The 24,560-nt window shown below is 56.5% G+C and overlaps 1 protein-coding gene across 5 annotated transcripts in view; it reads right to left on the bottom strand.

Annotated features, from left to right (window-relative positions):
- CDC14A (cell division cycle 14A) overlaps positions 1-24,560 on the bottom strand; it is a gene marked incomplete at its 3' end in the record, with an annotated part of 63,232 nt that overhangs the window by 8,116 nt on the left and 30,556 nt on the right. For 3 of the 5 annotated variants that reach the window (XM_081111911.1, XM_081111909.1, XM_081111908.1), the window contains 10 exons: positions 19,735-19,801; positions 18,837-18,899; positions 14,120-14,207; positions 11,820-12,050; positions 8,210-8,348; positions 3,851-4,010; positions 3,295-3,410; positions 2,604-2,654; positions 1,305-1,427; positions 444-771 (listed from right to left, as the gene is read on the bottom strand). In XM_081111911.1, coding sequence (XP_080968037.1) covers positions 444-771; positions 1,305-1,427; positions 2,604-2,654; positions 3,295-3,410; positions 3,851-4,010; positions 8,210-8,348; positions 11,820-12,050; positions 14,120-14,207; positions 18,837-18,899; positions 19,735-19,801 — 1,366 coding nt within the window. Of the gene's footprint in view, positions 1-308; positions 772-1,304; positions 1,428-2,603; positions 2,655-3,294; positions 3,411-3,850; positions 4,011-8,209; positions 8,349-11,819; positions 12,051-14,119; positions 14,208-18,836; positions 18,900-19,734; positions 19,802-24,560 lie in introns of those variants that run through there. The other 2 variants (XM_081111910.1, XM_081111907.1) reach the window with 1 other exon arrangement.

Here is a 24,560-nt window from a genome sequence, read left to right as displayed (position 1 = left end):
CTGCCTTATGCTCACCTCCCCGGGCCACCGAGTTAGCGCCGGGCCAGTGCCCTGCGAGCGGATGCGCTCAAGGACCTAAGGCTCCGTCCTGAGAAGATACTGCTCACGATTCACCCTTTAGTGCGGCGGAGGAGGTCCCGGCAGCGCCCGCCCGGCACCCGTCTGCCGTGGGAGCCGCTCTGGCTTGGAGCAGGCTGGCCGGCTACCACGCAGGGAGGAGCGAGGAGGGAGGAGCCCGGTGGAAGCTGGGCGTTTACTTGACAGGGAGGCGGCGGACGGGATGCGCCCACAGTCCGGCCGAGGGGCGCTCAGAGGGCCCCCTTCGTGCTGTTGAATTTCTTTGGGGGGAGCCGGGGGGAGAGGGGGGAGGGGGGCGAGGGGGGCGACGCCCCGAAGCTGCGACCGGGGGTCTGCGGGCCGAGCGGCGGTGTCTGTGTACTTACGGGGATGGACCGGCTCAGGAACCGGGCCGAGGAGGAGGACAGGCCGGTGTAGGAGGCCCGGGGGCTGGGGGCGGCGGGGCCAGGGCCCAGCTCCTCCGTCGGGGTGCTCGCGGGGCCCCGCTGGCTGCTCGCGGGGCTGCGGCTGTACTGGTTGTTGTTGAGCTCGGGGCAGTGTCTGGAGGACGCCGGGGAGCTGCCGTTGAGGAGGTTGGCGAAGGGGCTGGCGGCGAGGCCCACCTTGCAGGGCGGCGTCTTCCTGCTGTCCGGGTCCTCCGCGGCCGCGCTCAGGTTCCCCAGGGAGCTGGCCAGCCGCGAGTTTACGGAGAAGCTGGAGGGACACAGGAACACGACAGCCATGCTACCGGCTCGAGGCCAGACACACAGCGCGGCACGGGGGGTGACGAGGACAGTGCGGGGGACAGAGGGGGCAGATCGGGTGCTGTTGGTCCTGAGATCGGGGTGCTGTTGGTCCTGAGATCGGGGTGCTACAGGATGCGAGATCAGGTGCTATTGGATGCGAGCTCGGGTGCTATGGGTCCTGAGGCAGGAAGTAAGTGAACTCTAAGCACAGGGTGAGAAGCGCCAGCTTTGACTCAGAGGCATTTGGTCACACGGCTCCATGAACCGTCCCGGCGGAATGACCATCGGCTGTACCTTAGCGCGTACAACTCAGCTCCGTTTTCGAACCAGGCGACTACAGAAAAGCGTGCCGCCCGCCATCCCCCGCAGCCTCGTCCCCACAATGCAGGAGGGGACAGGCCCGGGGGGCACAGGGCCTTTGTGGTTTCTCTCCCCTCCCCCCAAGGGCAGCCGGACGCCCTGCTGCTGACCTGGACCCCAGCCCTCGGACGGGGGAGTTACCTTCTCCCACTGGCGCCCGAGGCCAAGCTGCCCCTGGTGATCCGCTTGGCCGTGGCGGACGGGGACGAAGCCACTTTGCAGATCTTCAGAGCAGACGCAGACCCTTGTGAGGAAGAAGCCAGTCTGCGGGGAGAAAACAGAGCCAGTGTCACGGGAAGGCTGTGCCACGGGGACACGCAGCCATCGGCGAGGGCGAGGCGCCGCCCAGACAGCGGGTCTGCCGGGTGCTCTCCGGGAGCCTCGGCGCCCAGCCCCCTTTGCCAGCGGCCGTGCGGGGGTCCAACCGGGACCCCACGCCCTGCTCTTCACCTCCCGCCATCCTGGGCCCCTCCCCCTCGGGTCCTCTCCTCCCACCGGCCCCTGGCCGGGGCGAGGCCACGGCTGTGCCTTATCCCAACTGCCCGTCGCATCTTTGCATCCGACCCCCTGAGAGTCCACGGCTGCACAGCCTCCGGCGGCACCTACACCCTCATCCTGTGGCTTCGCGGGGGAACCGCCTCCTCTTTCCTCGGGGCCCAGCGCTCCCCAGGGCATCCCGGTTTGGGTCAAACCTCTCTCCTGCCCCGCCAAGCCCTGCACTGGGTCCTGGTACCCCCATGGCCTGACACGACCAGAGAGCACTCAGGGGACTTTTCCCCGAGAAAAACACTAACGTGTCCTCTGCGCGTGGAGGGTAGAGGAGGGAAAACAACGAGAAAATAGAGGAGGGCAACAAACGTGCAAAACGAGGAAGGAGGAATAGCAGGAACGGGGTCCGTTCACCGCAAAACCGAGCACCAGCTCCAAAGGGCTGTGCCAATGGCCTTTATCAGAGCCCCCCCCCACCCCCCGTGCAGTAAGCACCGGCCACTGCCACAGCCACCAGCCCCCCCACCCCCCGCCCCCCATGCAGTAAGCACCGGCCACTGCCACAGCCACCAGCCCCGGGGCCGCTCAGGAACGGAACCCCTTCTCCTGGGGAGCGTGGAACACACCCCATCGTCACAGAGAGGAAGGGGCTGAAGCAGTGAAATACGGGGCGCAGCTCATTTTCACCAGTTTGCAGGGGTGGGGAACGTCTGGCCCGCGGGCCGTATAAGCCCGAGAAATCATTGGTCTGGCCCTGCCCAGGCGTTGGGGTGCGTTAATTAAATGTTGGGCCAACCATGGCAGGCTGGTTTTTAAGCTGATGTTTTTGTGTGGCCCTCGAGTGACGTGACGTTATAAATATCCAATGGCCCTGACAGGGCAAAGCCCCCCCACACCCCCCCCCCCGCCCCCCGGCTCAGGCCCGGGTGTCGTCAGCTCTGGTCACCGTACCTGAAAGGCTGGCACACCACTGCCCTCGGGTGCCCTTTCATATCGTCCAACCTACAAAGAGCAGAGACAGGCGCTCAGGGTCCCTGCGCGCCCCTCCCAGCGAGACCCAGGCGCGCGCAGGCAGAGCCTTGAGGGAGCCCCTGGAACGGGCATCCGCGTGCCTTCACTGACAAATAAACCCCAGCCAGCAGGAAGCGACGCAGGCTTTTGGTTCATCTTGAATCCCATGTAGAGCAAACTGCTTTCCTTGTTTGCTTTTGTTAATCCTCACCCATAGATATTTTTCAATTGAATTTAGATAGAGAGGGAGGGAGGAAGGGAGGGAGGGAGGGAGGGAGGGAGGGAGGGAGGGAGGGAAACATCAATGTGAGAGCAGCACACTGATTGGTTGGCTCCTGCGTGTGCCTAGCCGGGGATGGACCCTGCAACCCAGGTGCATGGCCTTGACTGGGAACCGAACCCAAGGCCCTTCAGTGCCCAGGCTGATGCTCTAACCACTGAAACACACTGGCCAGGGTGCAGCTGATCCATGATTCTCTCTCATCATTGATGTCTCTCTCTCTCTCTCTCTCTCTCTCTCTCCCTTCTTCTCTGAAATCAATACAAATAGATTTTTTTTAAAAAAGGAGAGGGTTAAATATTCTGTCCACACATGGAACACACATGAAGGTCGAAGTTTCAAATGCTCTACCTGAAGGCGTAGGGCGGCGAGGAGCGTGGCTGGCGCTGGCTCTTTAAGGCACGTAGTTTGTCTCCCTGGGTTATGCTGTTCTTCATTTCCACATCCTCATCCTCTTCTAAGTTGTTCTGCGGGGAAAGTGCATGTTCCACAGAAAGGTCACGGTGAACGGTTGGCTGTATGAGTATTTCTTACTAGATGGCAGGCTACAGTGTGTAGATGTATTTCATACGGATTATCTTCATCGCTTTAATGCACTATGAACTCAGCACTGCTCACATGTACATTACAGAATGTGAAGTACAGCATAGGGAATGCAGTCAATCATAGAGGATGCAGGGTAGAATTGCATACCCCAAACCCCTGCAATTTTATTAACCAAAGTCACCCCACCTGACAGCCTCCCTGCGCCCTGTGCGTGGTCACCCCGTCTTGCTGTGGGGGAGGGGGGCTCCACACCTAAGATTCTGGTCCTCTCAGCCTCAGAGAAGAAACAAGTTCCGCCCTGGGAGTCCACGTGCAGGACGGGAGTCCTGGGGGGACACCGATGCCTCCCCGGGGGGCTCACCTCTCCAAATCGCTCCACGTTCTGTATTTTGGATAAGTTTCCACCTATAGACATGTCATCCAAGTTCGAAAGAATTTTATTAATACTTTCTTCGCTGGACGGTCTATTTTTCAATTTGGATCGAAAAAGGTCTCCTTGGACCCATAACGATGCCTGTTTTCTGTAGAAAGGAGAGAAAAGCAAAATGCCCTTTACAACAAATACTGTCGTCTCAGGAGTATGATGTCTTGTCAACAAAAGGACGAGCGGATAAACATTTACAAAGCAGAACAGAGCGATTACAGAGTCTTGGGACAAGGAAAATAAAGTCCCTTTCTGAAGCCGCAGCAAGTTAAATTCTATATAAAACACAAATGACCATCTTCTGCTACAGGTCCCGATCGCCACACAGGGGTTGACTGCTAAGGTTCTCAGATGCTCAGAACAAATTCCATCGCAGAAGACTGGGAACCCCTTTGTTGTTTTTTAAAATATGTATTTTGTTGATTTCAGAGAAGAAGGGAGAGGGAGAGAGGGAGCAACATCCATGATGAGAGAGAATCATGAATCGGCTGCCCCCTGTGCACCCCACACTGGGGATTGAGCCACAACCTGGGCACGTGCCCTGACCGGAAATCGAACCTCGACCTCCTGGTTCATAGGTCGACACTCAACCACTGAAGCCACCACGGCCGGACTAAAATCTGCTTTTTGAATCCCCCCCAAAGAAAGGCAGGCCCGTTGCCTTGTCTCCGGCTTTGAATTGCGAGCACGCGGTTCACTGTGCGGCTGCTTCTACTTGGAGCTGACCTCCCTCCCTCCGCACTTCCTGAGCCCGATGCGTCCTGACCCACAGCATCACCGCGACCTTCATCACCCTCCAGTCCGGACACGCCCTCCCAGTGCCACCCTCCCTTTCCCGTTGTCCACCCAAAGCCACAGTGGTCATGTCGCCTGGAAACCCACCCACTTTGTGCCCCACCCAGGCCTGCTGTGCTGCAACCTGCGGCCAGGCCACCCCGCACTGCTCCCAGCACCACCCCAGGGCGGCCGTGGGTCCAGGGGGTGCTCCTGGATTCGAGAATCGGACAAATGAGACCCTCTCACTTGGCATCAGAGGAAGATGTCAGAGAGCGGTGCCCATGACTGGGGAGACGGAAGGAGGCGCTAAGCAAGGAGAACTGTTCCTACTTCGTACTGATGGATGTTCCATCGGAAGATGTTTAGAAAGAGTGTAGGAGGGCGTGGGAGAAGGTTCTGCTTCTGCAACACCAAGAAAATGTAGCTAGAAAGGAAAGAAGTGATTTGGGACATTCGCCAAAGAGTCAACTACCTGAATCTAGTTGAATTTAGGGGTAGAACCCCTCCATCCTTGCCCTCAGTCACTGCTATCAAACCAAAATACAAACTTCACAACGAACCCTAACGCATCATTATTTCACCTCTAACCCCTTTCACACAGGAAACAAAACAAAAACCATTCCATGTGCCACAGTAACTGGCATGAGATTTTCAGGATCAATTCCTGATGCCACCATTGCCGAAAATTCTTCTAATACACCTTATTCTTCAGACCTGAACCCAGGTCCTTGCTTAGCCAATGGCGTCAATGCCAATGGGGTGTCGAGTGAGTCGAATGATGTAATAGTGAATATCGAAAAGCAATTCTCAGGTTTGTAGTAGCTGTTCCTGCAAAAAGGCGACTGTCACGCACAGTTCCAATTCAAACCCAGCCGTGTGCTTGTGGCTCCAATAAACCAACCACAAGACTGTCAAGCATTATTTTCCTTTGCTTCTAATATTTCAGATCCTAATTATTGCTATTTTAGGAATAGCAAGTTCCGAAATCTTTTAATAGATTATTTTAAAAAATGGAACCCACTTTTCTTGACCCAATGCCTGTATCTAACACACCCACATCCTGAAGGCACACAGGAGGAGTCAGTCATGATAAAAACCCCAGCTCTATGGTTAGACATGTCCAAGCATTTTTCCATCTCGTGAACAGGCGTTCTTCATCTCGTGTTTGGTCATTTCCTGAAATAAACAGCACTGGTTGACCTATTAACTGCCGATGTCACTCGGTTCTATGGTGACATTTACCAGATGCTGTAAGCACCACACGGAGCGAGGCAGCCAGTGCCGAGACGAGTGAGCTCAGGCCTCGTCCACCCTGTGGGTGGGACCACCCGCCTCACCCGGGCACTTGTGAGAAACTCGGGATCTCGGGTCCCATCCGACCTGCTGGCTCAGAAACGAGATCCCCACGGTCCGCGGGCGCCTGGACCTTGAGGAGGTCTGCAGACCCACCGCTACGTTCGCCGGCTGGCAAATACCCGGCGGACTGGACGTTGAGGAAAACAAATAGAATGGGGGCCCGGCTGGCGTGGCGCAGGCATTGAGCGTCAACCCATGAACCAAGAGGTCACGGTTCCATTCCCGGTCAGGGCACAGGCCCGGTTGCAGGCTCGATCCCCAGTGTGGGGCGTGCAGGAGGCAGCCGATCAATGATTCTCTCTATCATGGAAGTTTCTCTCTCTATCTCCCTCTCCTTTCCTCTCTGAAATCAATAAAAATATTCTTTTAAAAAGACACAGAAATGAACGCCTGGGCGTGTGTGGTGTGAGGACCGGCAGGCGTTCGAAGCAGCGTCCTGAGGTCCCGGGGCTGGAATGCCCTCCCCTCAGGGCTCCGTGGCTCACGTGGAGGAGCACACCCGCCCCCCGTTCAGGGTCTGACAGATGAAGACCCATCAGGAGACGTTTCACCCTCATTTCTTCCCCGAGGAGCGTGTTACTTATTCATGCGTCTGCGTCATCGCCGACGCCACTCTCTTCATCTCTCATGTCTTTCGTCCGTCCTCACCGCCTGAGACTGATGTCCTGCAACGGCCCGGGGCCCCCCTTCTGGCCCGGGGCCCCCCTTCTAGCCCGGGGCCAAGTCCCAGGCTCTTTCTTTAGCCTCTGACTCCAGCCCCCACACCTGCTGGTGGGAAGCCACCGGACACGTCGCTGGGCCCAGTCTCGAGTAACATGAGGTCGCAGTGCCCCCCTCTGAACCCCCCCAAGGGAGAAATCTGAGGAACGCGACTCGTTCCGAACAGCCACACCCACAGGCGGCCTGGGGTCTCACTGCCCATCCTCCCCTGACCCGCCACAGGTGACGACACCTCCACGGGTGCCTGCATCCTGCCTACACGAAGCTGCTGGAACCAATTCCCACGCACGTGGCAGCCCAGGAGAACACGGCACTTCTGCATGGTTCTGGGGTCGGGAAGCCAACGGCGGCTCCAAAGCAAATTCCCAGGCCAAACAGAACGCGACGGCGTGACCAGAAGACTGACCACACCACGTGTCTGCACGTCTGTGCAGAAGCCCGAGCTCCCACACCTGCCGCTGGGCACACGGGCGGGCGTGCCTGCCTGGGATCCCCTGGGGGGACACCTGCTGTGGTTCACTGTCCCTCTCAGGGGCGGGCAGCCAACAGGCCGCTGGGCCGACGGACAGGGGGACAGCCAACAGGCCGCGGGCCGACGGACAGGGGGACAGCCAACAGGCCGCGGGCCGACGGACAGGGGGACAGCCAACAGGCCGTGGGCCGACGGACAGGGGGACAGCCAACAGGCCGCTGGGCCGACGGACAGGGGGACAACCAACAGGCCGCTGGGCCGACGGACAGGGGGACAGCCAGGCCTCTCCGTGCATGGACACACTCACCCACCGAGCCCCAGCGGCCAGGGCTCCTCGTCCCTTAATGGGCGAATGGCTGGTGATTTCTAAAATGTTAAGGGGAAACCGGGAAGGGTTGTGCACCTACAGGTTAAGTCTCTCCTTCTTGGGGACTGGGGTTTGACCAAAGCCAGTGGGTGAGCACGGGAAGGAGGGGTTATAAGTATTCCTCTGAGTCCGGGCCGGCGGGACCAGCCGCTCTCCCTCCTGCCCGGGCAGCTCCTCAGATGCAGCCACACGCAGCTGCCTCCTCGTCCAGGAGCGGCTACCTCGCCACCGTCACCCACAGACCTCAGCCGCGTTTTGTTTGGTGTGTGTGTTTCCCGCTCTGCTTATAGACGTGCAAACAACAGGAAAGAAGGGAATGACATGCCAGGTGGGAAGACGTAAGAAAATCACACTGAGGCCAGATCACACCCAGGAAACCACAGGGAACAGGCAGGAGCAGGTGGCTCTGTGCCTCCTCGCCTGCCCGGCCCGGAGACCGCCGGAGCCGTGAGGAGGCCGGAGCCGTCCCCTCGCCAGGCTCCTGGGGCGCGGCCTTCCCTCCTGATGCAGCCGTCCATCACCCCGGCTGCCAGGGTCCGGGGGGAACGGAGGCAGGGCGACCAGGGACCCGGATGTACCCCGCCCATGGGGACGACAGACTTACTCTTCCAGGAAGTGCTGCTGGGGCCCGATGATGGAGCCGGGCCGGCATATCCGGATCCAGGAGATGACCTCAGCGTGCGTGAACCTGTAGTGCTTCATGACGTAGCAGGCGATCAGCGTGCCCGTCCTGCCCAGGCCGGCTGCAAGAGAGGGACGAGCCGGGGATGCAAACCCGCCCGGCACCTGCCTGTTTACAACGCTACTGACCCTGTTTCATCAGACGAGGGGCATGGGGGGGGGGCCTGTTGGCACCTGAAGCAGGGCCACCTCCTGACCCCAAGGACCTGACCCGGCACCAATGCGCTAGAAAAGAGTGACGTTAATGTGGCCTCCTGGGCTCTTCTTTAGACGTAGGAGTCAGGAGACATTTGTCCTGGTCTCTGCGGAGGTCTGACAAGGACACAGATCAAGTTGACAGAACACAGCCCAGTGGCCGGAGCAGGACCAGGGCCAGTCGGCGTCCAGAGCCCCTCCGCTGGCCTCTGTGGGGACACCAGTGCCCCCATGCCCTCTCCCTGGGCCGGGGAGGGGATGGGAAGGGGGGGGCTCCTCGCCACACACACCCACAACCAAAAAGAAAAGGTGCAGAAAGTGTTCAGATCCCTCTGAAACTAAGATGCTTCCCCCTGTCAAAAAGCCTGTAATTTAATCTATAAAAAGAACGTACTGGCGCTCTCACCAGGATCGCACAGGAGAGGAGCGTTCCGCTAGGTTCTAGAAGAGCCTGAACGGTTTGTGAAAGCGGGCCTAGCGAGAGGGCTCCCGGTGCCTCGGGGCGAGAAGCTGGACGGGGTCTATTTACTACCGACTGCCCCGCCGCCCGCCTTACAGGGCCAGGCGGTTCCTGAAATCCCTACGTCAAACTCACGGCCCGCGGGCCGAATGCCTTGTTTATTTGGCCCGTGTTAGCCTTTGAGTTTGACATGCTTGCTGTAGAACCTCAGCAATCGCAGGTCCGGACTGCACAGTGCGGCCATGTTCCAAAAGATTGTGCTAGAAAATTTCACGAGTCCCCAGCCCACTCTTCACTCAACCAGATGAACAGGAGACACTGAACGGTCATAGCAGGTCACACCTTCCCGGCAAACTCGGCTCTGGTTTGTCCTCGGGGGGTGAGGGGGGAGCTTTTCCTGCCAAGGGCACCTGCACATTTATAACGTCACTCGCGGGCCACACAACGTTATCCACTTAAACATCTGCCTGCTCTGCTTGGTCAAACATTAACACCCCTGATGCCTTGGCAGGGCCAGGCCCAATGATTCTGAGGGCCTTACACGGCCCGCGGGCCGGACGTTCCCCACCCCTGCTCTGTACAGCACTTTGCGGGAGGCGCGTGGCACAGCCGTTCTCTCTCCGCGGCCACCGAAGTTCGTGGGACACGGAAGACTGTTCTCGCTGCCTCCTCCTCGCATTCAGTTAAAATGCTCGAGGCGGCTGAATTCCCAGAAAATTAAGCTGACTTAATTAGGGCGGATGTCAAAATAATTAACGGGCCTCCAGCAGATACCGATGCTATGAAAAGCAGTGGAGCGGTAATTACTCCGAAGGTGTGATTCTTGTAAAAGGCTCCCACGTGTGTGTACAAGTGGAAGCAAATGAAACACTCTGCCACCTGGGAGCGGGACGGCCCACACACTGACCCCACACCGATATCACAACCGAGTTACAGAGCGACCACCCTGAGCCGCGCAGACTCACTGCAGGGTCCTCTGTGTAACAAGGCGCACGTCCAGGCTGCAGTGCACTCGCTGTACCAAAGCTGCAACGGATCATTCTAATGCAAAAACCCACAAAACCAAACTAGACATCAGGCCAAACTCATCCCCGGAAAGACAAAAGTAGTTTAAGAGAGAGTCTGCGAGCATTTCCTGTTCCCAGGACCTCCCAGCTTCCACGGACACGTGAAATGTGGAGTGCGGGCTTTTTCGTGGGCCTGGGCAATCCTTCCATTTATTTTTACTTGTTTTATTTGAGAGAGAAAGAGAGAAACATCGACTTGCTGTTCCGCTTATTGATGTATTCGTTTGTGGGTTCTTGAATGTGCCCTAAACCAGGTCAAACCCGCAACCTTGGCCTATCAGGATGGCGCACAAACCACTGAGCTGCCTGGCCAGGGCGTGCTGGGCAATCTTGACCAAAATGCGAGGGCGAGGCAGTTAGTCTGCGAATGGGCCACACCCGGGGCACACCCGCCCCCCCAACGTGACCTGATGGGAAGGGAGAGCAGCAATCCGCCAGGAGTGAAGGAAAGACCCCCCTAAGAGGCAGGGAGGCCTGCCCTCGGGCCCCATCCTGCTGGGGAAACGGGAGGGAGGGGCCTGTCGGGTGGACTGGCCCGACGCGGGAGCCCCATCTAAATGGGGGCCGCGTGCCGCTCAGCCCCCCTCCCGGGTTCCTGCAGAGGCAGCCTCCGTTGCTCTCACATGTTCAGCAAAGTACCTCCACCTACTCACATCTTAAACATAGCAGCAGGCCCGGATGGCGTTTCATCACTGTCAGAGCCAGAGCAGCTCGCGGAGCACGTCAGCTCCAGCAGCGCAGCCCCCACATGGACCAGACTCTGAGCACCAAACCCCACAGGTGCGGGAGCAGCGCCCCCCAGTGGCGCTCGAGACGCTGCATGTGGGGAGCCGGGGGCCCAGCCCAGGGGGCCAGAGCCATTCCTCTCAGCAGGGAAATCACAGACCGGCTCGCGGCTCCGAGCATGTGTTCTCTCCGTTTGCCGAGCAGCGGACACGGGCTGCAGGGAACATACAGCACGTACGTTCCGTGCATATTTGAGACACATTAAAAAAGTCCTTGTCGTTTATCTAAAACTGAACTTTCACAGGGCGGCCTGCAGTGCTCTGTGCTAAACCCTACAACCTGGAGGACCCTGCCCCAGCGTGCCCCGCCCTCCCCGCCCCCCGCCCCCCAGACCAGAGATTCCTTTACACAACCAAGTCCTGCTCTTCACTCAGAGACAAGCCAACCGCCGGTGACTCCCGTGGGCTGCGGTCCCCTGGCCTCGGGCTGGGAAGACACGCGCAGAGGCCCATGGGGAAAGGCAGGCGCGGAAGGGGCAGGCCCGACAGCTGGGGCATGAAAGGGAGCATCAGCCCCGGGGGTATGGAAGGGAGGAAAGGGGTGGCCGATTCCAGGAGGGAGAGAGGGACCAACCAGCCCTCACCTCCTGACAGGTGTGCCGGCACCTGCCCGGCCGCATGGCTCAGCAGCTGAGCGTCGACCAGGAAAGTGCGGGTTCCATTCCTGGTCAGGGCACATGCCCAGGTCACGGGCTCGATCCCCAGTGGGGGGCGCGCAGGAGGCAGCCGACCAATGATGCTCCTCTCTCATCAGTGTTTCCATCTCTCTCTCCTTCTCCCTTTCTCTCTCTCTCTCAAAATCAATACATATTTTTTTTAAAGTCTTCAACAATTAGAATAAAAGTGCCCTGCCAGCCTACAGACGCTGCCCGGCCCCGCACCGAGGCGCCTGGGAAGGGAGAGGACCCGGAAGGCCACACCGCCACCGGCACCCACATCCAAGCACCCTTTCCCGGGAAGGGGTTGTGCCAACAGGCTGCGTCCCCTTTCCTCGGACACAGCGGCTCGGGCCTGGCGGGCGCGCACCTTTGCAGTGGACGGCGATGGCCCCCTCCGTGTTCTCGCAGATGCTCAGGAACCTGCGCACGATGTTGTCGCAGGGCGTGCTGCCGTCGATGAAGAAGAGGTCGTAGTGCTCGAAGCCCGCGTCCGTGAAGCGCCTGGCCTCGTAGATCTTCTTGTTCAGCCTCACGATGGCCGTCACGTTGTGCTTTTTGAAGTAAGGGAAGTAGGCTTCGGGGGCGTGGAGGGGGTAACCTGGGGGAGAGGGGGCTGTCAGCACAGCGGGGGACCCCTGGGGATCCCCCATTTCTCTCCCTGGGATCCTGGCTGTTTCCTAAGCCTCGTTCCGCGCCTTCCCCGGGGGCTGGGACTCCCAGCATCATTCCGATAGGTGCCTCTTGGGCTTCATGTGCCAGAGCTGGTTCTTCCGCCTGCCCCCCCACCCCGAGCCGAGGGGTACACTGAGCCGAGGTCACCCCACGGAGGCAGGCAGATCTGAGAGGCAGGCCTGGCTAACCCACAGCCCAGATACACAATTTCTACTTTTGAGCAAAGAGGTGAGAGCGTATCTGCCATCTTCCATGTAGAGAAGTGACTCACACAGGCACCAGAGGACAACTGCTTTCCCATCGGGAAAATCACACCTGTGTTCCTCGCTGGTTTACTGGCCCAAATCATCGTTCTTTTGAGAAAAGTGCACTGATGTCACCAACTATGGCAACAGGACGCTGAAGTAACGACAAGAATGAGAATAATCGTGGCCGACGTGCACTGAGCACTTGCTATGGACCAGGCGCGACGCGAAGTGCTTCCCTGAACCTTGCAATCAGCCAGCTGCCGAGGCCTGCAAAGGGCCTGGCCCTGCCCACAGCAGGCAGGAGAGACGGCAGCGGCTGCGCCCTGGAGTCAGGCTCCGGGCTGCGCGGGGGCTGATTTCCGGCCAGAACCAACCTGAGGCTAATTGTTGGGTCTCCACTTCCTAGAGTTGGTGAGCAGGTTTCTTAAAGCCCACAAGTGTTTCACTGAGCTATACCCAAAGCCAGTGGCAATATCCTATGGTTGGGGACAGCTGCTTGGGGTGCCATCAATGCTCTCACAGCTGTTTGGGGTGCTGTCGATGCTCTCACAGCTGTTTGGGGTGCTGTCGATGCTCTCACAGCTGTTTGGGGGGCTATCAATGCTCTCACAGTATTTGGGGGGCTATCAATGCTCTCAGGGACTGGTGGTAGCGCCATGCACGGCTGCCCTTCTCCGTCCGGCCGCTAGGTGGTGCCCTGGCATCAGTGAAGCTCAGGCAGGACCCTGGAGCTACCAAACCAGAACTTGAGGGTGGAGAGAGATTTAAACAGTCATCTCTTCCCTCATCGGAAGTCAGGAAACTAAAGAACAGCAGAGTTGAATGACTAGGCCCCCAGTCATTATTAAAAGTAAAAAACTGCAAAATGGGCCAATGAAGTAAATAAAATATTAGGCTCATCCGTGATAAACACGGAATCTGAATATCTGCTCCCTAATAAGCACCTATCGTGTGCAGAGCACTGGATACAGTATCTCTAATCCTCACTGCGCGCCTGCAATGAGCGTTGCCCCCCCCCCCTTTGATAGAGGGGGAACCCCACTCAGAGGTGCAGGAGCTCACACGGCTCGAGGGGTGCAGCCAGCGAGGGGTACAGCCGGCTCCCACCTGCCCAGCTCCCCACCTGCTCTCTCCTTAAAGGGGCAGGCTGACCTTCAGAGAGTGGGACTCCCCCCCTCCTCTCTCTCTCTCTCTCTCTGCTTTTGTTCTTCCTTTTTTTAAACATAAATGAGAAAAACATTATCCCCGGAGGGTTCTGGGTGGTTTGGTGTTTTGTTTTGTTTTAGAAAATTTGAAATCCAGACTATGCTGCGGTCTACCGCTAAATTATGCATTTATGATTCCAGCGTCTTTAACCAAAACACGGCGGCTCTCGCGTCCCCACAGCCAAAGTGGCCCCAACATGCTCTCTGTGGCCCTGAGACTCTGCGTCCAGAACCCAGCACCCAGCACCCGGAGCCCCTGGGGGGAGCAGGCGTCTCTCAGGGGTGACGGCCTGTTTCTCGGGGTCTCCTCTGACACCTGGTCGGGGCAGTGAGCCCCTCTGACCCCCTGACCATCGGCTGGTCTTACAGCAGCGGCCACGCCTCCACCCCTAAGGGTGGCATCGAGCACACGAGTTACTACGATTCCGTTTCCAAATTACGAAATTCTCTGGAGAATATCACCGAAAGGAAGGGTTATTGGAGGAAATGAAGGAATTAAAGACGGTCTGAAGCACATCGTTGGGTGGTAAAGAAAAACCTACCGTTTTCAATTTTGCTTTTTGGATGTGGTCCACTAAATGCTAAGAATTTCCCCGGAACGATCCAGTTGAAGTCACCATTTTCAACTCGCTGGAGAATTTTGTGAGGGAAAAAAAGAAAAGAAAAATATGTTGTAATTCTTACACCACTTAGGAAACCCTTACGGAGAAAGTCGCTTTCATGTTACTGGTTCTAGACTCACTGGACATATGTAAAGACAAAGTAACAGTTTAAAATAAAAACATGCATCGATTCGCAAAATGGTACTTATGAATTCAATCCACTTCAGAAAAGTGTTTTCCTAGACTGTGTAAAACTTTAAAAAAATGTTCTTAAATTTGCTTAAAAGAATTTTGTTTCCTGGCCACTCTGCAATGGAAAGGAATCCAAACAAACATTGCCTGTCCCAGCGATAAGTAAAGGGAAATCAGAGAAAACAGACAATATACGCACTTTCCATGAACGTGGGATACATACTTTAAGCCATTTTTTTAAATCTACAAATTGATCAGAGGTATGATACACACACTTTCGTGGGGCAGCTGTTGTCAACACTGATTTTTAGAAGGAGGAGGGAGGGACAGACCCTGGTCCCACCCTCAGGGTCACACCGCGACCCAGACTCCGCCAAGGGCTCTGGCCGTGGCTGCAAACCCAACAGCCCCAGGGGCCAGGCAGGAGGAGGCCGGCCCCAGCGCTGGCTAAGGAGCCATCCCGCAGGAAAGCGCTGGATGAGGCCCACCCTCTGACGGGACAGTCGCCCGACATCTCTCTGTTTGACATCTGCCCTTGGAAGGATGCCTTTAGATGCCGCACAGCCCAACAGGACACGCCTGTGGGCTGACGGGGATCACCAGGTCTCAGCCTTTGGTCCCCACACGCTAAGGGTCCCGAGAAAACGCTGAAGACCAGGGAAGGGCCGAGCCTCCTCCCACTGCCCATGCTCTCCTCCTCCCCTCCCCTCCCCTCCCCTTCCCCGTGGCCTCTGAACCCAGGGACCACTGGGGCAGGGCTGGGGGCACCTGAGGTTGTGCGGGCGATTGGGACACATGTGTGCGATGCATCAAAAGGTGTGTGTTAGCGCAGCTTCAAGTTTGCTTTCTTGGCCCACCCACAACCACACCCCCACTGCCCCCCCCCCGCCCCCGCCCGCTTAGGGCCCCCAGAGGGCTCCGTGCACAGCTACCAGGCAGGGGAGGCAGTGTTCTCTCCCGGGCCACGGCTCCCCACACAGAAGGCTCGCTCCGTCACTAGGAGGAGCAGACGACGCAGGGACCTGAGTCCGATACCGTCTGAACCCCGCGGTCTGTCGGGGCTTCTATTTGTTCAATAAGTGGGAGCAGGGCCCTGGGAAAAGCGGGAACCTCCGCCTTAGTTACTTACTCTGCCCACTCTCACCCCAGGAAAACCCAACCTTGGCGCTACTGGGCTCATGTTTCAAATGCAGACGTTTCTCTCCGGGTGCAAATGAAGCCTGACAAGACGCCTATGGGTGTCTGCATTGCATCAAACTCGTCGTAATAAACATATTCTCTCTAGAATGCCCTAAGTAAAATCCCCACCATCTCTGTGGCTGTTAGGGGTGCACACACCAAATGTCAAGCATACCTGTCTGTTCACATCAACTGGATTAAAGCATCTCCTATACGACTCTTTTTTAAAATACATAATTTAAAGTAAATTTATTTTCAATATAATATTATTAGATTTTATTTAAAATACATTTTACAAGTCTTTAGGATGAACATTTTCTTGCTTAAATAAAACAGTCTGGCCAGGCCGGTGTGGCTCAATGGTTGGGGTCACAGTTTGATTCCCGGTGGGGGCACATGCCCGGGTTGTAGGCTCGATCCCTACAGGGGGCGTGCAGGAGGCAGCCGATCCATGATTCTCTCTCATCCCTCTCCCTTTCTCTCTGAAATCAGTAAAAATGAAAAACAAACAAAGTCTCCAACTGATGGCCTGCTATCCCTCTCACGTAAGTCTTAAGCTTAAAACATTACTTAAAATTTCAAAATTAAACCTAGGCTCTGACCCTCAAAAGGCGAACACCCATCTTCTGTGAACAGTGGAAGAGAACGGGTTTCTGTGTTCACTGTCTCCGTATCCCTGACCGTTCAGCGGGCTGGACAGGACACTGGGCTGTGTGTTTACTTGGGTCGTGGACATCCCTTGGTTAAACAGTAATCTTTCATACCCGTCAGACGGGCAAGACAATGGCCTCACGAAGGCACATTCGCTCCCAGAACCAAAAGAGCGTGTTTGCAAGCCTGCCTACCCAAGGAGATAAACATGGGAAATACTGAACTATAGTCAGTGGCCTGGACGGGTGGATGGGAGAAGCAAAGAGATTTAGGTCTTAGATCCACGTCTAAAAGAAAATGAGTAAGAACGTGAACTGACTGGTGTGACAGAAGCCGAGCTTGGTAAGCTTCCAAAATGAACATCGGGCCTCTTTCGGAGTGAAGTACACATATGTCAATATTTACCACCGTTAGAACAGTTAACGCAACACAAACCAGGCTTTCTCATTAAACAGACACACACACCGCAGCAGAACCTGGCTCACACAGACTCCTGCCCGACGCACTCGGTAAGCAACAGCTCAGCAAGGATGAGGCCATGGGGCGAGTTCACCCTTCCGGCCGAAAGCCTACTCCTCCGCTCCCGGGGGAAGGCCCAGATGCTCTCACTGGGAGGACACCCCAAGATAAAGAACATCGGGGCTCCGAGAGCGGGTGTATTTAGGTGGTTCTCGTCGCGTTACCATAGAATTCTCGGTCCACGAGATTCACCCGGTTTCTTCGGAACAGCTAACCCGCCCGGTGCGTTTGAAATGCCGTGGGACTTGAGCACTTGAATTTTCACAAGTTCTGGAAAGTACGTCTGTGCCCGTGAGGTGGGCCACTGCTGTGATGGCCACAAATACATCTCTCAGCCCCAAACTGGGAGATAGACAGCCTTTCGATAATTGACAATATAGTGTCCTCGACAGTAAGACGGAGACGCTAGACCTGCGGTTGACAACCACAGGGTTGGTTCCTTACGAACAGGTGTCTTTTCTAAGACAGCACAAGCACCATTCAACCTTCACTCAAACATCTATCAAGGACTCTAACTCACACTAAATACTAAAAAGCAATCAATGATTCTCTCATTACGGAGTCTGGAAGCTGTGGGAGTGACAAGTAACAGTAATGACAGCAGTGGGTACATACCTACCTGTGACTCTGTGCCAGGTGCCACTCAGGTGCACGCAGCTCACTGAGCGTCAGAGCAGCCCCTGGGACAGGTGCTACTGTCGTCTCCTTTTGCTCCATGGCTGGAGACTGCACGTCCCAGGCCCTCGACATTCACATTGCAACCTAACCCCAGTGTGATGGTGCAAGGAGGTGGGGCCTTTAGGGAGAGATCAAGTCATGAGGATGGGGCCCTCGCGAATGGAGTTAGTGACCTTATAAAAGAGAGGCCAGAGAGTGTCCTCGCCCCTTCCACCACCTGAGGACACGGGAGAGGAGGGCCGTCCATGGCCTGGGGGCTGCTCCTTCCTAGACGCCCAGTTCCCCCTCACCCCTCCGTCCCCCCCTCCCCGCCCCCCGATCCCAGACCTCCAGCCTCCGGAACTGAGAGAAATCAGTGTTTGCTGCGTAAGCCACACGGTCTATGCTGTTTTTCTTACAGGAGCACAAACTAAGGCACCCGTTAAAGGAAATGCGACATTACACGTGAGAACAGCCACCACAGATGTACATGCGAGGTTTAACAGCGCCACAAAGACTTCTGAAAACCAAAGAGACGGAACTCAGACTTTTTTTCTTTATGAAGTACGACTGTCTAACCCAGTGGTTCTCAACCTTCCTAACGCCGCAGCCCTTTAACACAGTTCCTCATATTGTGGTGACCCCCAACGTCATTGTTACAAATTGAACATAATTAAAGCGTGGTGATTAATCACAAAAACATTATGTAATTATATATGTGTTTTCCGATGGTCTTAGGCGACCCCTGTGAAAGGGTCGTTCGACCCCCAAAGGGGTCACGACCCACAGGTTGAGAACCGCTGAAACCGCTATGCTCTACACCTGAAACTAATGCGAAGAAATACTGAATGTCCCTGTCATTGAAAAGAATGCTGACAGTGAGAGCATCCCAAAAACACAAACATGCTGGGACGACAGGCACTTGATGAGCTTAAGGCAAAGTAAATATTTGAGGCATTTGGTTAATTAAGTGTCCGCGCCGTTTGGCTCCGAATCATCTTCTCCAGGTTATTAGTTCAGGTTTGCCCTGGACGGGCCTCGCGGGGGAGGGAGGGGGCGTGGGGAGGGCCTGACCTCCGAGCCTTTGGACTTGTTTCCCCCGAGCAGGTGCAGCCGCGTTTCCGAATAAGAATGCGGCCGGCAAAAGTATTACAAGGCACACGTCCAGTTTTGTTTTCAAAAGAAGCCGGATTTTCAAATAAATGTAACTTACAAGTTCACTACCAAACTGTGCGATTACTTTTCTCAGGAAGCTGGAAAGTAATTGTCAATAAAGATTCGACGGCAGAATATACAGAGATCCGGCGTTTCCCGAAACCGGAGTGATGGCTCCCAGTCGAAGCTGAGAGGAGACACCGACAACCCGGGGAAACGCCAGGGCGCTGTCCTCCGCCGGCCGCCCCGCGGGCACCACGTCACCCACGCGTGATCACAGCCACAAACACGGACGCACACCCACCTCGTAGTGTTCGTACTCATCCACGTCGAACGTCTCAAAGTCGAAAAATCCGTGCTGCAATCCCTGGAAGCAGAAGGGGGGTCAGTTTCCACGCTGAGCGGAGGCGGCTCCTCCGGCGCCGGTGCCCTCGCCCACGCCGCCCCGTGTCCGCGCCGCCCCGTGCCCGCGCCACCCCGTGTCCGCGCCGCCCCGTGTCCGCGCCGCCCCGTGCCCGCGCCGCCCCGTGCCCGCGTGCAGAGCCCGGAGGAGGCCGCTCCTCGCACAGCCTTCGTGCTCTGAGCCCGTCTCACAGGGGACGACACACTCAAAACATGACGGTCATTTCGCGGCCATTTACGTGACTTGTGTGTAAAATTACTTCTGTCTCCAACATGCAACATACCAGCAAGGTTCTAGCTAAAACATGTCCCCAGATTCTCCCATCTTTCTGGTTAGCCTCTCCATGCTACACACCAGGGTGGGCAAAGGCAGGTGAAATTACCAGCCAGCCAGTGACTCTGATCACTGACGTTCCTCTCCCGCTCCCTTCCTCTCTGAAATCAATGAAAGCATAAACATCGAGAGAGAGCCAGACGGGGTCCTCCCGGCCAGCGGGGGAGCAGCGGTCGGACTCCTGTCCCCCCCACCCCCCACCCCCCGTCACCTGGCCGATGGCGCTGATGCCCGGGCCCCGCAGCAGACAGACGGGGGACAGCTGCCCAGAGCAGTTGCAATGGGAGGGCGCCCCTTCCGCTGCTGAGAGGAGCGACAGGGCGGCCAGGCCTCCATTTACAGACCGTCGTTGGAGCGGAAGCCTTCCGCCCCGACGCCCTCTCCTCCCGCAGCACACAGGGCAGGGGCAGGTTCCCTTTTCACGTTTGAAACGGCCGTGTGGCCGCAGCCGGGAGAGCTGGGTTACCTTTCTGATGCCCTGCAAACAGTCGAGGATGGTGAGGTTGTACGTGCAGTTTCCGAAGGAAGCATCCCTGTCAACACAGAAAAGCCCCCGTTAGCCGGGCAGTCAACAGCCGGTCTGTGTGCAACGCCCAAGCCCACGGGCACGGGCTGGGCTGGCTCCCAGCGGCGGCCGTGGTCAGCGCCTGAGGCCCATCAGATGCGACCGGTTGGGGACTCACTCCACGGCGTCACCCAGCACTTCTGAGACGCTGTACCCCAGGGGGCGGGTGGCCGAGCCCGAGGCCCGGGGGTCGGACTCAGATCCCAGCCCTGTGGGACCTGGGCCAGTTACGCCACCTCCGTGGTCTCGGCTTCTCACCTGCGAGACGAAGGTCCTGAGAGTAGCAGCTACGTTCGTGGGACTGTGGTCGGGTGACCCTTAAAGAACAGAAGTCCTTCCCACAGCGCCCGGCACACAGGAGGCACGTACTGAATGTGATCACTACTCCCATCATTACGAATGGGCATAGAACTGGGCGGTTTTATTTATATATGTATATTATTGATTTCAGAGAGGAAAGGAAAGGGAGAAACATCAGTGAGGAGAGAGAATCCTGGACCGGCTGCCTCCTGCACACCCCACAGTATGGATGGAGCCCGCAACCCAGGCCTGTGCCCCGACCGGGAATTGAACTGTGACCTCCTGGTTCGTAGGTCACACTCACCCCTGAGCCAGCCAGGCAGGCTGGACTGTTTTATTAAGAAAGATGTTCATCGTCATGAGAGGAGCAAGCACTGTGAGAGGGCAGAGGGGGGCGAGGGATGCAGGTCACAGAACCCAGCAGCTATGCTCATGGGTGAAATGCCAGCCTCCCTTCCCCCGGCCTGCCCCCCAAAACCACAGGAAACGGCAGCCATGCCTCGGAAGGACGTCCTCTCGGGACCCACGGGAGCCGCGAGCGCCCCCGCAGCGGAGGGGCGCCTACTGCGCTGAGCACCGAGCGCTTCATCCTTTATTTAGGTTTTTAGAGAACTTAGCAGACCTGCTCTCGGAACCTAAAACTCCAGTATCAGGTTCAGGCCAGTGAGCAGGAGCTGGCACGGCTCTGCCTCGCAGTGCTCCAAGGTGCCCACGGCGAGCAACTTGACCTCGAGGCTCCCGTCTCTGCCCAGCCCCCACGGCTGACGGAGGGGCAGCGCTCCGGCCCCGGCCAGGACTACCCGGGTCCTAGGGTGGCAGGGGCGGGGCCAGGGTGTTCCCAGGGGAGGAGGTGACCCGTAAGAGCTTTCACACGGGATGACTATACACCTGAGTTTTACGTCGCACCAGCCAAGGTAACTTGAACCGACGGTTGCTAAGCCGTGAATTAAAATGCGACGTCAGCCCTGACACGCCCTTTTCTCAGGCTGAGCTGTATTTTTTAATTTTTTTTATTTTATTGAATTTATTGGGGTGACATTGGTTAATTAATAATCAGAATAAGTTTTAAATGCATAAAATAAAACACAGAGAAATAAGAGAAGGCTCACTCAATTAAACTTACAGTTATCAAAAGCAGTAGGAAAATTAAATTTAAGGAACGTCTCCCAACAGATACAAAGAGAAAGGGCGCCCCTCACTCATGCCCCAGCGCAGAGAGTGGCTGGTGAGTACCAGGCATTGTGGGCCCCACCGGTACTGGTGGGCTGTCCACACCATGACGCCCGCAAACCCTCGCTCCTCCCCCGCCAGGCCGCCAACACCCCCCCCTCCCCCGTCACCTGGGAATCTAAGAAATCGCTCGGAGGCAGCAACCTCGTGCGCGTTCACGACGAGAAGACGAGGCCAGAGAGGAAGGACGTTCACACACAACAACACGCAAGCGCTTCTGGCAATGACCCTGCTTGAGATGAAGAAAGAGCGGAGGACAGCAGCCGGGGTTCAGTGTGAACCCCACTGAGGAGTGAGGAGGAGCTGACGATGAGGGAGCAGTGGGATGGCCGGACCCGTCTGTCTCGGGTCTGTGATTCTCCGTAGCCCTCCGGAGAGCAGCCAGCGGGAGATCCGCAAATACCCGCCGAGCTGTGGGCCGGAAGGCATCATCCTCAGCAGCTTCCAAGCTCGGAGAGCCCCAGCGACCCGCCCCCCCCCCCCCCCGACCATGAGCTCCTCAGGGCAGGGGATGGGGCCGCACGCCTGGGTGCCCAGCATCTAAGATGGTGCTGGGCACATTTCCATGTTGCAGATGTTGAATGAATGAATGAATGAATGAATGAGCCTTCTACTAATGCCTGGACAGCTCTAGTGGCTGGGAACAACTGACCTTTCAAAGCCAAAGTTTTATAAAACAACCTTTAATCATAAACAATGCGCCATAACGAACACAAACGCTAATGGAAATCAGATGCCAGCCACAGCAGAGAGCCGCGTGTGGCGTTTTAAATACGTTCATAACCACATTGCAATTAAATAAAAAGAAACAAATTACATTCGTTTCAATAATAATTTTGTATAATCCGACATACCTAGAAGAGTGCCACCCCGCATGGAATCGATGCAATTGCAATTGTAAATAATTCTAAATTTTATATCAGATCTTCAAAATCCAACGTGTATTTTAAAGTTACAGTCGCCTTCAGTTTAGACTGAACCAGGGCTCCCCGTCCTATCAGTTCAGCCCGAGACTAGACTGTGTGGGTCCTCGGGCACCTAACCACGGCCCCCAAACACTCCACACAGCTGTCCCACGGGGCCTGGCTCCCCTCTGGACAAGCCCAGGACACAGGCCCAGCTCCGGGGAAAAGAAAGCGCCGACTGCTGGTCCCAGCGAGGCCCACGGTGAACATGCGTTTGATAAGAATTCGTGGGCCGAACAAAGCGATCGCCCCCCACGAGAGAGAGCCCCGTGCCTTCGCGGGACAGAGCCGGACACCGATGAAGCACGGCTCTCCTGGTGTGGGGCACGTTTCCACGCTGTAGGCGTGAGTGAGTGAATGAATGAATGAATGAATGAATGAGTGATCGGACTTAGCAGAAGGCTACACCCTGCTCGCTCTGCTCATCCAAGAAACAGAGATAAGTGAAACTCACTTCAGAGTCAGGGCTTGAAAGGTGCCGTGAAGTCAGCAGCGTAGAATCACCTCCAACCAGCAACACAGGCAGCGGGAGCACAGACCCCGGGCTGCTGACTCGACAGCCCAGCAGCTCCATCCCCGTCACAGAAAGGCTTTCTTTGCATCAACACCACACGCCGCTCACTCCTGTACACGACTGCAGCTTCGTTCCCCACCACCCCTGCCCACGGGAACGGCTCTCGGGAACGGACCATAGAGAGGACCAAGAACGCTGGCCCTGGCCCTTCTATCGATGGCTTGGTGACACTGACCTGGGGCCTTAAAAATGTGAATGAAAGCCTGGCCTGTGTGGCTCAGCGGTTGAGCCTCGACCTATGAACCAGGAGGTCACAGTTCCATTCCTGGTCAGGGCACAGGCCCGGGTTTCGGACTCTATCCTCAGTGTGGGGCGTGCAGGTGGCAGCCGATCGATGATTCTCTCTCATCACTGATGTTTCTATCTTTCCCTCTCGCTACCTCTTAGAAATCAATAAAAATATTTTTAAAAAAATAGGAATGAAAGAAGCAGTCTGAGCCCATTTTCGCAGCTCAAACCACTGAAGCTAAACACGGAGCAGATGTTAACTCGCCTCCTTACATGGAGTCAGTGGCTCCCGAGACCCAGCTGCTGTGTCTGCTACCAGGTCCCCGGCCGTGTGCTTCTCAGCCACTGTGACAGGGAACGTCTGACAGTCTGCTTCCCACGGTGGCCCAGCTCCGCCCGGAGCCCCGCCGCCAAGAACAGGCTCCGCGGTGGGGACCAGATCAGCCGTGTTTCCATGTATTTCCCACTCTTCAAAACGCATGTCCATTTCCCCCGTCACAGCAAGCATCAAAGGCGAGGGTTAGCAAAGACCCATGGGGGTTGGGGGGACATGACCCCCCAAAGATCAACAGGGAGGAGCAGAGAGGCAGCCAGCCATCGCTGCGAGAAGTGGAGAAGGAAAGGAAAGCCAGGAGAGAGCGTAAAGTAAGTGTCGCTCCCACATGTTTGAGACTCAAGAGAAAAACGTGGTGAGAACTTTCCCTTTGAGGCACAGAGTGAACTGCCTAATGAACTGCCACAGAAAGCACGGGATCATGTGCAAGCTAACAAACATCTGTTCCAACATTTGAGGTAAAGAGATATTTTAGCCCTGGCTGGTGTGGCTCAGTGGATAGAGCGTCAGCCTGCGACTGAAGGGTCCCAGGTTCAATTCCAGTCAAGGGCACATGCCCAGGTTTCAGGTTCCATCCCCAGTGTGGGGTGTGCGAGGCAGCCAATCAATGATTCTCCCTCATCATTGGTGTTTCTAGCTCTCCCTCTCCCTTCCTCTCTGAAGTCAATAAAAATATATTTTTTAAAAAAGTTAAACACACACACACACACACACATACACACACACACACACAGATGTATTTATAATGGCAGCTCACATCTCCCAGCGCCTGTCTGCTTCGCTTTAGAAGGAAGAAGGAGGCAGCCAGTGCCAAGTTCTGAGTAGCTGACCCTCAAGCCTTTGTGGGACCTGCAAGTTCTGACTCGCCCAGGCGACCAGTCATCGCTCAGCAACAGAGATGTCACCAGGGGTCATCCCAACCGCAACACACCCTCGAACGCAAACAGGCGGGTGCATTTCATGCCAAACGCCATTGCAGCAGGGCCGAGCGGGAGGCCTGTGAAAGGCTTTCTCCCCCAGAGAAAAGCTGCATTGTTCTCCGTCACTATGAGATAAGCCACCCATTTCCATGCCCCAGGGGGTCGGGAGCACAAAC

Source organism: Myotis nattereri, assembly GCF_964212035.1.
Source record: "Myotis nattereri genome assembly, chromosome: 18".
Taxonomy (NCBI): domain Eukaryota; kingdom Metazoa; phylum Chordata; class Mammalia; order Chiroptera; family Vespertilionidae; genus Myotis; species Myotis nattereri.
This window is presented reverse-complemented; position numbering and strand designations above follow the sequence as displayed.